This window comes from Cherax quadricarinatus, chromosome 9 (assembly GCF_038502225.1).
Source record: "Cherax quadricarinatus isolate ZL_2023a chromosome 9, ASM3850222v1, whole genome shotgun sequence".
NCBI classification, from domain to species: Eukaryota; Metazoa; Arthropoda; class Malacostraca; order Decapoda; family Parastacidae; genus Cherax; species Cherax quadricarinatus.
In genome coordinates, this window is record NC_091300.1 from 24,042,205 (window position 1) to 24,056,683 (window position 14,479).

A 14,479-nucleotide genomic window follows, 5' to 3' on the forward strand; every position below is an offset into this window, starting at 1 on the left:
TGATTGAAATGCCATTAATCTATCCCAGCGGCAGGACAAAATATTTCAATATAACAACTCTACGGCTTATTTATCTATCACAATTCATCTAATATGACATAATAAAAAATATAATTAACAAAGAAATGTGATGTATACTCTAGAATGAATAAATAGGCCATAATATAACGAGTGATGGTGCAGTTTGTTTTGACTGCTGAACTTAACTGATACAGTTTGCTTTAATTCCATGGAAATCATCCTCCTTTTCTTCTCAGCACTGCCTGCACTTATTTTCTTAGGACCCATGGTTAGAAAAAAGAAATTTGGCCATATGACCGTAAAAAAATGCAAGCAAGTACGAGAGAACTGCTCCCACGGCGATGTAAACATGTGAACTCCTTTCTGGATGTTTTGCCATTGGCTGCATTGGACTAATGAAGCTCACTCATTATTATTAATATAATAATAATAATACATTTTTTTTTTTAACAAGTTGGCCGTCTCCCACCGAGGCAGGAGATAATAATAATAATAGTAACGAGAGCTTCAAAACACCACCAACTCAGTGCACTGTTTACCTCGGTGTGAGAGTATTTCTCTCATGCTTTGCTTACATTTTTTACAGTCATTTGGCCAAATTTCATTTTTCTAAGCATGAGTCCTAAGAAAGTAAGTGTAAAGGACAGTGCTGAGAAGAAAAAGAGGATGATTTCCATGTAATTAAAACATGAAATCATAGATAAACAAGTGAGGTGAGCAGGGTTTGGATTGAGGGGGAAGCGGGGAGAGCTGGCTCATAACTCGGATGTTGGCTCGTTACTCAGAGCAAAAAATCGACCGAGTGACAGCTCGTATCTCAAAAAACTCGTATGTTGGAACATTTGTAAGTCAAAGTTCCACTATTTTAACCTAACCACTCTGTAATCCGGCACCTTACAGGTCCCGATGAGGCCGTATTAGTGTTGGTCAGCTTGTACAGTGGACCCCCGCATAACGATATTAATCCGTTCATGAGAGCTCATTGTTAAGCAAAATTATCGTTATGCGAATGAATTTTCCCCATAAGAAATAATGGAAATCAAATTAATCCGTGCAAGACACCCCAAAGTATGAAAAAAAAACATTTTTACCACATGAAATATTAATTTTAATACACACAAACTGAAAAAGGTATGCACAATTACATGACACTTACCTTTATTGAAGATCTGGTGATGATTGATGGGATGGGAGGAGGAGAGAGTCTTAGTGTTTAGAAGGGGAATCCCCTTCCATTAAGACTTGAGGTGTCAAGTCCTTTTCTGGGGTTACTTCCCTTCTTCTTTTAATGCCACTAGGACCAGCTTCAGAGTCACTGGACTTCTGTCGCACAACATATCTGTCCATAGTGGCCTGTACCTCTCGTTCCTTTATGACTTCCCTAAAGTGTTTCACAACATTGTCAGTGTAATAGTCACCAGCACGGCTTGCAATAGCTGTGTGAGGGTGATTTTCATCCATAAAGGTTTGCACTTTCAGCCACATTGCACAGATTTCCTTAATCTTTGTAGTAGGCAACTTCTTCAATTTCTCTCTCCCCTCCTCCGAACCAGTTTCCTCAGGTCTGGCCTCTTGCTGTTGAAGTTGATCTAGCAGCTCATCAGTAGTTAGTTCTTCATTGTCCTCCTCCGCCAACTCTTCCACATCATCCCCACTAACCTCCAACCCCAAGGACTTCCCCAATGCCACAATTGATTCCTCAACTGGCATAGGATTCCTAGGGTTAGCCTCAAACCCTTCAAAATCCCTTTGGTCTACACATTCTGGCCACAGTTTCTTCCAAGCAGAGTTCAAGGTCCTCTTAGTCACTCCCTCCCAAGCCTTACCTATAAGGTTTACACAATTGAGGATATTAAAGTGCTCTCTCCAAAACTCTCTTAGAGTCAGTTGAGTTTCTGAGGTCACTACAAAGCACCTTTCAAACAGAGCTTTTGTGTACAGTTTTTTGAAGTTTGCAATAACCTGCTGGTCCATGGGCTGCAGGAGAGGAGTAGTATTAGGAGGCAAAAACTTCACCTTAATGAAGCTCATGTCCCCATAAAGTCGCTCTGCCACGTCTGTAGGATGACCAGGGGCATTGTCTAACACCAGGAGGCACTTAAGGTCTAATTTCTTTTCAGTTAGGTAATCTTTCACATTGGGGGCAAATGCATGGTGTAACCAGTCATAGAAAAAGTCCCTAGTGACCCATGCCTTACTGTTTGCCCTCCACAGCACACACAAATTAGCCTTGAGGATATTCTTTTGCCTGAACGCTCTGGGAGTTTCTGAGTGATACACTAATAAAGGCTTCACTTTGCAATCACCACTAGCATTGGAACACATCAACAGAGTAAGCCTGTCTTTCATAGGCTTATGTCCTGGGAGTGCCTTTTCCTCCTCAGTAATGTAGGTCCTGCTTGGCATTTTCTTCCAAAACAGGCCTGTTTCATCACAATTAAACACTTGTTCAGGTTTCAGTCTTTCACTGTCTATGTACTCCTTGAATTCCTGCACAAATTTTTCAGCTGCTTTGTGGTCCAAACTGGCAGCCTCACCATGCCTTATCACACTATGTATGCCACTACGCTTCTTAAATCTCTCAAACCAACCTTTACTGGCCTTAAATTCACTCACATCATCACTAGTTGCAGGCATTTTTTTAATTAAATCCTGATGCAACTTCCTAGCCTTTTCACTTATGATCACTTGAGAGATGCTATCTCCTGCTATCTGTTTTTCATTTATCCACACCAATAAGAGTCTCTCAGCATCTTCCATCACTTGCGATCTCTGTTTCGAAAACACAGTTGAACCTTTGGCAAGAACAGCTTCCTTGATTACCTTTTTTTTTGCCCACAATAGTAGCAATGGTTGATTGGGGTTTATTATACAACCTGGCCAGCTCAGAGACACGCACTCCACTTTCATACTTATCAATGATCTCTTTCTTCATCTCTATAGTAATTCTCACCCTTATTCCTGTAGGGTTGGCACTAGAAGCTTTCTTGGGGCCCATGGTCACTTATTTTGCAGATAAAATCACCAAAAACACTGTAATAATACGAAATGTTCCAATTGTATGCTTGGATGTTACCGCGGAGGCTGGCTGGTAAACAATGCCACCGGCGGAACATGTGAGGCTGGCTAAGGCCGCACATTAGACGCGTCTCGGACGAACAGCGTTGAGCGGGTTTTTGAGCGGTATGCGAGGCAAAATCTTAGCGATAAAATGTATCGGTATGCGGATTTAACGTTATGTAAGGCCAACGGTATGCGGGGGTCCACTGTACTTGCATTATGGTGCTCACACCTAAAAAAAATGTAAAGCTGAAAAGTTGCAAAAGTCCGCTACGAAATAGCTTTCAGAAGTAAAGAATACAAGTTATGTGTAAAGCCTAAAAGCTCATACAAAAAAAAAAACAGGAGAATGTAAAGGGAAAATAAAGAATCAAAAAGAAACATTATCAACCCCATCACTTGGCAAAACAAAGTGCTGTAACTATAAACTTAGAAAGAAAAAGAGCTGAAAGGATACTTGAAAGCTATGCTTCAGAGTGGTAGAATAAGGAAAGACTGGAAAAGGAGGAGGTAGTTCTGCAGGAATTCAGCTCTGTTTCTGTAGCTTCAAAGTGGTTATCACCATACTTATTGAATTACTGTCATTCTTTATATGCCATATGTAGGCATTATACCCAGTTATTTACAGCCAAATTTAATTCATTTATGCAACATGCAAGATCACTTGCTGATAAATGTTTGAAAAGGGCTGCTATAGTGAAATGTTTGTGCAAGGAAAGTAGAGGTGGTAACTTGTGCTTAAATATATGTTTTTTTTTTTTTTTTTTTTTTTTAAGTTTATGTAACCAACCTTGACATAACCTAACCAAAAATAAAAAATGTATTTCTATCTCCAGGAAACTATGGGAATTGTAAAAGAAACAAATAGTGTAAAGAAGGGTTGTGAAAAGCACATGGCAGTCCTCTTGCCTGTGTATAGTCCAACCCCAGAATCCACATGCCTCATAGTCTTCATGATTTGATTATACCTTTTTAATGAGGGGTAGTTTGTGGATAACTTTGATTATTCACATTTCAATGCCCATTGTCTTTTTCATGATGCAAAACCCATAAATTAGAAATCAGCCATAGGATTTCAGAAAAAAAAATTATGCATGTCAGTATTAAGCAGATTAGAACAGTATTTAAAGATACATGGTCAACTCAATTAACAATAATACCATCATGAAATTTCCTATTATCCACTGCTTCGTAATTCACATCACCTACAGGAACCTAACCCCCATAAATTGTGGGGGTTAGGCTTCTACAATTCAGATGTACAAAACCACAATTTTATGTGCCTTGAACACATGCCATTTTTTTTATTCAATTGCTGTCTCCCACCAAGGTAGGGTGACCCAGAGAAGAAAATGTAATAAGTATATCCTGATATTTACAGCAAAATATGAGACTGGTGGGTGGCAAGGCTCAGGTGTAAATGTTGCCAGCTACTTTTTTTTTTATTTAGTTTTATGAACAGTCCTTAGATAAAGGTAGGGAAGTTTTCATTGCATTTATGGATTTAGAAAAGGCATATATTAGAGTGGATAGAGGTGCAATGCAGCAGATGTTGCAGGTGTATGGAATAAGTAGTAAGTTACTAAATGCTGTAAAGAGTTTTTACAAGGATAGTGAGGCTCAGGTTAGGGTGTGTAGGAGAGAGGGAGATTACTTCCCAGTAAAAGTAGGTCTTAGACAGGGATGTGTAATGTTACCATGGTTGTTTTACATATTTATAGATGGGGTTGTAAAAGAAGTAAATACTAGGGTGTTGGGGAGAGGGGTTGGATTAAATTATGGGGAATCAAATACAAAATGGGAGTTGACATTTATTTTTTGCTGATGATATTGTTCTTTTGGGAGATTCTAAAGAAAAGTTGCAAAGGTTAGTGGTCAAGTTTGGGAGGGTGTGTAAAGGAAGAAAGTTGAGAGCGAACATAGATAAGAGTAAGATAATGAGGGCATCAAACGATTTAGATAAAGAAAAACTGGATGTCATATTGGAGGGAGGGAGGTGGAAGAAGTGAATGTGTTCAGATATTTGGGAGTTGATTTGTCACCAGATGGGTGTATGAAGCATGAGGTTAACCATAGAACTGATGAAGGAAAAAAGGTGAGTGGTGCTTTGAGGTATTTGTGGAGACAAAAAACATTATCCATGGAGGCAAAGAAGGGAATGTACGAGAGTATAGTTGTATCAACGCTTATATGGGTTTGAAGCATAGGTTGTGATTGCTGCAGCAAGGAGGCTAGAGGCAGTGGAGATGTCATGTCTAAGAGCAGTGTGCAGTGTAAATATTATGAAAAAAATTTGTAGTGTGGAAATTAGGAGGAGGTGTGGAGTTACTAAAAGTGTTATTCAGAGGGCTGAAGAGGGGTTGTCAAGGTGGTTTGGTCATGTAGGGAGAATGGAACAGAGTAGAATGACTTGGAGAGTGTATAAATCTGTAGGGAAAGAAAGGCAGGGTAGGGGTCGTCCTTGAAAAGGTTGAAGGGAGGAGGTAAAGGTGGTTTTGCGGGAGAGGAGCTTGGACTTCCAGTAAGTGTGCGTGAGCATGTTAGATAGGAGTGAATGGAGACAATTTGTTTTTGGGACCTGACGAACTGTTGGACTGTAAGCTGGGTAATATTTTGTGAAGGGATTCAGGAAAACCAGTTAGCTGGATTTTAGTCCTGGAAGTGGAAAGTACAATGCCTGCACTTTAAAGGAGGAGTTTGGGATATTGGCAGTTTGGAGGGACATCTAAACTGTCGTATCTGAGCGCCTCTGCAAAGACAGTGATTATGTATGAGTGATGATAAAAATGTTGAATGATGATGAAAGTTTTTTTCTTTCTTTTTGGGTCACCCTGCCTCAGTGGGAAACTGCCAGTATGTTAAAAAAAAAAATTAGTTTTATCTTGAATATTACAGACATGTCAAGTGCAACTGCCTTAGAGCTACTGAAGGCTCAGGCTGCTCTTCTGCCTATTGATGACTCATCAACATTAGTAACGTCTGCTGTAGCCCATGGACAGACCCTCCATCTCACTGAAGCTGGAAGGCAGGCTTTAAAGCTCATTAAACAAGTAAGTACTGATATAAGAATGTATGTAATTATTAGGATTGTGACTTGTAGGTACTTTGTGCTAATTTTATTTTCTTATAGGTCATAGTTCAAGAAATGCAATTAAACAAAGACTCCTCAAAAAATTATATATGTTATATCGGTTGTAAGACCATTAATAGAAGGTAGGTAATGGGTTGTTACACAGCAATCATCCAGGGAGGTACTAGTAGCTGTTCAAATGACAGGCTTGACCCAGAGCTGGGCTGCAAGAGTAGGAAAACTAAACCCATCAGAGGTAGGAATGTGCAATGTAAATATATTCATTGTTTCAAACTCGGGCAGAATTGCTAGTCTTTCCATTCTGTCTAATAAACATTTAATAAAACAGTTAAATCTCTGACTTCTGCTTGCATATATTGTTTTAATCATTACTTTCCTGTGTGTTTCTTTTTATTTTTTAGTGTCCTCTAATTTAGCAGGACTGATTGGGGACCATGCCATGAGAGCAACAATCCTAGAACCATTAATATATGGCATGAAAGGTATTGCTATAAATGTAAATTAAATGGCAATGGCTAGCAGACCTTTAATAAATGTGAACAGCATGGAAAGCCATGAAAAGGGTCAAATAAAGTTATGCTCTTATGTTGAGCTGTTGGACTATGAAAAGACACCCGTCGATGCTTAACCCTTTGAGGGTCGGTCACATACAAGTACGTCATTGCAGTCATAGTTGGTCACGTACTTGTATGCATAAATTCTAGCGCCTTCAAATCAAGCAAGAGAAAGCTGTTAGGCCTACATGTGATAGAATGGATTTGCATGGTTAGTGTGCACAGTAGGAAAAAATCTAGGCACCTGCATTGTATTGTGGGAGTGGTAATTCAGTGCACCTTTGTCACCAAGCCAAGCTTGAGACTATTCTCTTCCCAACTAATAGTTCTAACACAGATTGAAGTACCACTGAAGATGGGGAAGGCAGTGTGAATTTGTGTAAACAACATTGGCTGGGTGGCTGGCTTGATGTCTGGTCAGGAGGTTGACTGGCTGGTTAGGTGGCTGGCTGGCTGGTTAGGTGGCTGGCTGGCTGGTCAGGTGGCTGGCTGGCTGGTCAGGTGGCTGGCTGGCTGGTCAGGTGGCTGGCTGGTCAGGTGGCTGGCTGGTCAAGTAGCTGGCTGGCTGGTTGTCTGTCTGTCTGTCTCAGAGGTACACATAAATGCAATTATACATAGTATAAATTACTTAGGATAACCCAAAAAATCCAGACTGGCAAATAGTAGTATCAGGCCTCAGATGTGATGCACTGCATTGTGTGTAATACCACTGTCATTAGTGGAGTGCTAAGACAAGACGAGTGACGCACACCTCTTACACCATGCTTCAGTTTTTTTTTTTTTTTCCCAACAAGTTGGCCATCTCTCACCGAGGCAGGGTGACCCAAAATAGAAAGAAAATCCCCAAAAAGAAAATACTTTCATCATCATTCAACACTTTCACCACACTCACACATTATCACTGTTTTTGCAGAGGTGCTCAGAATACAACAGTTTAGAAGCATGTATGTATAAAGATACACAACATATCCCTCCAAACTGCCAATATCCCAAACCCCTCCTTTAAAGTGCAGGCATTGTACTTCCCATTTCCAGGACTCAAGTCCGACTATATGAAAATAACTGGTTTCCCTGAATCCCTTCACTAAATATTACCCTGATCACACTCCAACAGATCGTCAGGTCCCAAGTACCATTCGTCTCCATTCACTCCTAACTAACACGCTCACGCACGCTTGCTGGAAGTCCAAGTCCCTCACCCACAAAACCTAGTTTACCCCCTCTCTCCAACCCTTTCGAGGATGACCCCTACCCCTCCTTCCTTCCCCTATAGATTTATATGCTTTCCATGTCATTCTACTTTGATCCATTCTCTCTAAATGACCAAACCACCTCAACAACCCCTCTTCTACCCTCTGACTAATGCTTTTATTAACTCCACACCTTTTCCTAATTTCCACACTCCGAATTTTCTGCATAATATTTACACCACACATTGCCCTTAGACAGGACATCTCCACTGCCTCCAACTGTCTCCTCGCTGCTGCATTTACCACCCAAGCTTCACACCCATATAAGAGTGTTGGTACTACTATACTTTCATACATTCCCTTCTTTGCCTCCATAGATAATTTTTTTTTGACTCCACATATACCTCAACACACCACTCACCTATTTTCCCTCATCAATTCTATGATTAACCTCATCCTTCATAAATCCATCCGCCGACACGTCAACTCCCAAGTATCTGAAAACATTCACTTCTTCCATACTCCTCCTCCCCAATTTGATATCCAATTTTTCTGTATCTAAATCATTTGATACCCTCATCACCTTACTCTTTTCTATGTTCACTTTCAACTTTCTACCTTTACACACATTCCCAAACTCATCCACTAACCTTTGCAATTTTTCTTTAGAATCTCCCATAAGCACAGTATCAGCAGCAAAAAGTAACTGTGTTAATTCCCATTTTGAATTTGATTCCCCATAATTTAATCCCACCCCTCTCCCGAACACCCTAGCATTTACTTCTTTTACAACCCCATCTATAAATATATTAAACAACCATGGTGACATTACACATCCCTGTCTAAGACCTACTTTTACTGGGAAGTATTCTCCCTCTCTTCTACACACACTAACCTGAGCCTCACTATCCTCATAAAAACTCTTAACAGCATTTAGTAACTTACCACCTATTCCATATACTTGCAACATCTGCCACATTGCTCCTCTATCCACTCTATCATATGCCTTTTCTAAATCCACAAATGCAATAAAAACTTCCCTACCTTTATCTAAATACTGTTCACATATATGCCTCAATGTAAACACTTGATCTACACATCCCCTACCCACTCTGAAGCCTCCCTGCTCATCCGCAATCCTACATTCTGTCTTACCTCTAATTCTTTCAATTATAACCCTACCGTATACTTTTCCTGGTATATTCAGTAAACTTATTCCTCTATAATTTTTACAATCTCTTTTGTCCCCTTTCCCTTTATATAAAGGGACTATACATGCTCTCCGCCAATCCCTAGGTACCTTCCCCTCTTTCATACATTTATTAAACAAAAGCACCAACCACTCCAACACTATATCCCCCCCTGCTTTTAACATTTCTGTCATGATCCCATCAGTTCCAGCTGCTTTACCCCCTTTCATTCTACGTAATGCCTCACGTACCTCCACCACACTTACATTCTGCTCTTCTTCACTCCTAAAAGATGGTATACCTCCCTGGCCAGTGCATGAAATTACCGCCTCCCTTTCTTCCTCAACATTTAAAAGTTCCTCAAGATATTCTCGCCATCTACCTAATACCTCCCTCTCCCCATCTACTAACTCCCCTACTCTGTTTTTAACTGACAAATCCATACTTTCCCTAGGCTTTCTTGTTTAACTCACTCTAAAATTTTTTCTTAATTTCATTAAAATTTCTTGACAGTGCCTCTCCCACTCTATCATCTGCTCTTCTTTTGCAGTCTCTCACCACTCTCTTCACCTTTCTTTTACTCTCCATATACTCTGCTCTTCTTATAACACTTCTGCTTTGTAAAAACCTCTCATAAGCTACCTTTTTGTCTTTTATCACACCCTTTACTTCATCATTCCACCAATCACTCCTCTTTCCTCCTGCACCCACCCTCCTATAACCACAAGCTTCTGCCCCACATTCTAATACTGCATTTTTAAAACTATTCCAACCCTCTTTAACCCCCCCACTACTCATCTTTGCACTAGCCCACCTTTCTGCCAATAGTCGCTTATATCTCCCCCGAACTTCCTCCTCCCTTAGTTTATACACTTTCACCTCCCTCTTACTTGTTGTTGCCACCTTCCTCTTTTCCCATCTACCTCTTACTCTAACTGTAGCTACAACTAAATAATGATCCGATATATCAGTTGCCCCTCTATAAACATGTACATCCTGGAGCCTACCCATCAACCTTTTATCCACCAATACATAATCTAACAAACTACTTTCATTACGTGCTACATCATACCTTGTATATTTATTTATCCTCTTTTTCATAAAATATGTATTACTTATTACCAAATTTCTTTCTACACATAGCTCAATTAAAGGCTCCCCATTTACATTTACCCCTGGCACCCCAAATTTACCTACTACTCCCTCCATAACATTTTTACCCACTTTAGCATTGAAATCCCCAACCACCATTACTCTCACACTTGATTCAAAAATCCCCACGCATTCACTCAGCATTTCCCAAAATCTCTCTCTCTCTCCTGTACACTTCTCTCTTCTCCAGGTGCATATACGCTTACTATAACCCACTTTTCACATCCAATCTTTATTTTACTCCACATAATCCTTGAATTAATAAATTTGTAGTCCCTCTTTTCCTGCCATAGCTTATCCTTCAACATTATTGCTACTCCTTCTTTAGCTCTAACTCTATTTGAAACCCTTGACCTAATCCCATTTATTCCTCTCCATTGAAACTCTCCCACCCCCTTCAGCTTTGTTTCACTTAAAGCCAGGACATCCAGCTTCTTCTCATTCATAACATCCCCAATCATCTCTTTCTTATCATTCGCACAACATCCACGCACATTCAGACTTCCCACTTTGACAATTTTCTTCTTCTTATTCTTTTTAGTAATCTTTACAGGAAAAGGGGTTACTAGCCCATTGTTCCCGGCATTTTAGTTGACTTTTACAACACGCATGGCTTACGGAGGAAAGATTCTTATTCCACTTCCCCATGGATATAAAAGGAAAAGTAATAAGACCAAGAACTATTAAGATAAAATCAAAGAAAACTTGGATGAGTGTGTATAAATAAACGTGTACATGTATGTGTAGTGTGACCTAAGTGTAAGTAGAAGTAGCAAGACATGCCTGTAATCTTGCATATTTATGAGACAGACAAAAGACACCAGTAATCCTACCATCATGTAAAACAATTACAGGCTTTCGTTTTACACTCACTTGGCAGGACGGTAGTACCTCCCTGGGTGGTTGCTGTCTACCAACCTACTATTATTATATTCTCCCATGTATTCTAGGTAATTTACATTATGTATAATTGTATTTATGTGTACCTGTGAGACAGAGCCGGCTGGCCAGCTGGCCAGCCAGCCAGTCGGCCAGCCAGCCAACTCACCGGCCAGCCGGTCAGCCAGCCATGTTGTTTACACAAACCTATGCTCCCTTCCCCACCAAAACATTGGTGGGACCTATAAATACTATGTACAGTGGAACCTTGACTTACAAGTGTCCCGATGTACGAGTTTTTTGAGATACGAGCCATCCCTGGGTCGATTTTTTGCTCTGAGTTACAAGCCAGTATTTGAGTTATGAGCCAGCTCCCCATGCTTCCCCATCAACGCAAAACCTGGACACCTCGCTTGTTTATCTATGATTTGATTTCATGCTTTAATTCCATGGACATCATCCTCTTTTTCTTAGCATTGACCTCTACACTTACTTTCTTAGGGCCTATGTTTAGAAAAATGAAATTTGGCCAAATGACTGTCAAAAATGTAAGCAAAGCATGAGAGAACTGCTCCCACAGCAAGGTAAACAGTGCACTGAGTTGGCGGCATTCGTTATAATAATAATAATAATAATAGTTATTATTAAGCATTATTATTATTATTATAATTATTATTAATTTAGGTAACTAGAGCACAGATCCAATCCCCTAGATCAAGAGCCTCCTCACTAGCGTCAAAGTTCCTTGACGCTGGTGAGGGGCTCTTGATCTAGGGAATTGGATCTGTGCTCTAGTTACCTTAATGATGATGATAATAATTAATAATAATAATAATAATATTACTATTTTTATTATTATTATTATTATAATAGAGCTTCAGTTCCCTGAATTAATAATACATAATACGTACGTAATAATAATTCAGAATGCTGCCGCTAGTTAGCACAGCTGATGCCAAAGCATCCAGTAAGCAGTACACGTTTACATCGATGTAGGAGTAATTCTCCTAGCTACCAAATTATATTTAATTTTCCCGCCACCTGCGCGTCCCTACTACCCTCCCTCCGACCCCCACAACTGGTAGCCAGCCTGCCCACCACTCACTCAGTGTGGTGAGTGTTTTGTTTGTTCATTATTTGCTATTAAACTACAGTATAAATAATGTCAACCTATTCATGACTGCATATTGGAATGATCATTCAGACAGGTATTGGACAGTGACATCATTGATTTACTCTTGAACACAGCAAAGAATTGAATATTTCTACTACTGCTAATAATAATAATAATAATACGATAGAATTAAAGAATGAAATTGTACAAAAATACACGGGTTGAAGCAGTGGTTGAGGCATCGTGAGTCAGTGTGGCTTTGTTTATGCTGGAGTGAGCATTAGCCTCCGTGCTCTTCCAAACATTTCACAATAATTCATTGTGTTTGGTGCTTGTAGATTGAGTGTGACTGCTATATAATTAACCATGGGCCCAAAGAAACTTGCAAATGAGAGCCCTTTGGTAAAGAAATTGAGAAACACGATAGAATTGAAGAAAGAAATTGTACAAAAATACGAGGCAATGTGCCGCAGTGGTTGAGGCCGTGGTTGAGGCAGTGGTGGAGGCAGTGGTTGAAACAGTGGTAACTGGTAGCTGTTATTAAACCGTAACATGTATGTATATAGCACAATGTTTTATGATGTTTTCATGTATTTTATGATTGTTCATGGTTCAATAGGTTAAGGAAGCATATTGTATTATATTTCCCTACAATATATTGGGGCACCAAACATTCACGATTTTTCAACATTCGCAAGGTTCTTGATCCCCTAACCCTCACGAATGTTGAGGGAGACCTGTAAACAGTTTAACATTTCTTTACATTCTATAGTGTTTTATGATTTACAGTGGACCCCCGCATAGCGACCTTAATCCGTGCAAGAGGGCTGGTTGTTATGCGAAATGTTCGGTATGCGAATGAATTTTCCCCATAAGAAATAATGGAAATCAAATTAATCCGTGCAAGACACCCAAAAGTATGAAAAAAAAAATTTTACCACATGAAATATACATTTTCCTACACACAAAGAGAAGGATACATGCACAATAGTAGAGTAGTACATGCACAATATATATTGTGCATGTACTACTCTACTAAATGAAGAATAAATGACACTTACCTTTATTGAAGATGCAGCAATGACTGATGAGACACTGTGTCCTGGGAGTGCCTTTTCCTCCTGAGTACTGTAGGTCCTGTTTGGCATTTTCTTCCAGAACAGGCCTTATCACACTGTGTATGCCACTACGATTCTTAAATCTCTCAAACCAACCTTTGCTGGCTTTAAATTCACCAATATGAGCACTAGTTCCAGGCATTTTTCCCTGTTCACCTGGGTGTTAGTCGACTGGTGTGGGTTGCATCCTGGGAGACAAGATTAAGGACCCCAATGGAAATAAGTTAGAGTCCTCGATGATGCACTGACTTTCTTGGGTTATCCTGGGTGGCTAACCCTCCGGGGTTAATTGTTTCTCGGTAATTGTTTCACGTTAAGCCACACCAACAACACTCTCTCCACATCTTCGAGTAATACAGCTGATGGTGGTGCAGCAACAACAACAGCTGTGGTGCAGCAGCAGCTGGGTGCAGCTGCAGCTGTGGTGCAGCAGCAGCTGTGGTGCAGCAGCAGCTGACTGTGGTACGATAGTATTTATCACCCTTTTTACCACAGGGTTGGCACTAGAAGCTTTCTTTGGGCTCATGGTGGCTTATTTAGCAGTTACAAGCACTATAAATAATGGAATAATACAAAATGTATCGAATGTATGCATGCAACCGGCCACCCTGGCTTGTAAACACTGACGGCAAGGCAGGCGCTCAGGCTGGACGGACAGGTTCGGGACAGGTTCAGGACGAGTCATGTTCAGAGACAGCTGATGGTGCAACAGCAGCTGACTGATCCAGCAACAGCGATTCTTAAATCTCTCAAACCAACCTTTGCTGGCTTTAAATTCACCAATATGAGCACTAGTTCCAGGCGTTTTTCCCTGTTCACCTGGGTGTTAGTCGACTGGTGTGGGTTGCATCCTGGGAGACAAGATTAAGGACCCCAGTGGAAATAAGTTAGACAGTCTTCGATGACACTGACTTTTTTGGGTTATCCTGGGTGGCAAATCCTCTGGGGTTAATTGTTTCTTGGTATTCTCAATAAGCCACACCAACAACGGTGCTACAGCAGCAGCAGCAGCTGATGGTGGTGCAGCAGCAGCAGCTGACGGTGGTACAGCAGCAACAGACGATGCTACAGCAGCAACAGACGATGCTACAGCAGCAGCAGACGATGCTA

General features: G+C 40.4%; 1 protein-coding gene across 8 annotated transcripts in view; it reads left to right on the plus strand.

The window, feature by feature from the left end:
• Positions 1–14,479, plus strand: part of LOC128686131 (GA-binding protein subunit beta-1) — a 160,465-nt gene that overhangs the window by 90,288 nt on the left and 55,698 nt on the right. For all 8 annotated transcript variants that reach the window (XR_011391783.1, XM_070083347.1, XM_070083349.1 and 5 more), the window contains one exon: positions 5,977–6,131. Coding sequence is in view for 7 of the 8 variants with exons in the window: in XM_070083347.1 (XP_069939448.1) it covers positions 5,977–6,131 (155 nt within the window). In the remaining variant the exon portion in view is untranslated. The remainder of the gene's footprint in view (positions 1–5,976; positions 6,132–14,479) is intronic.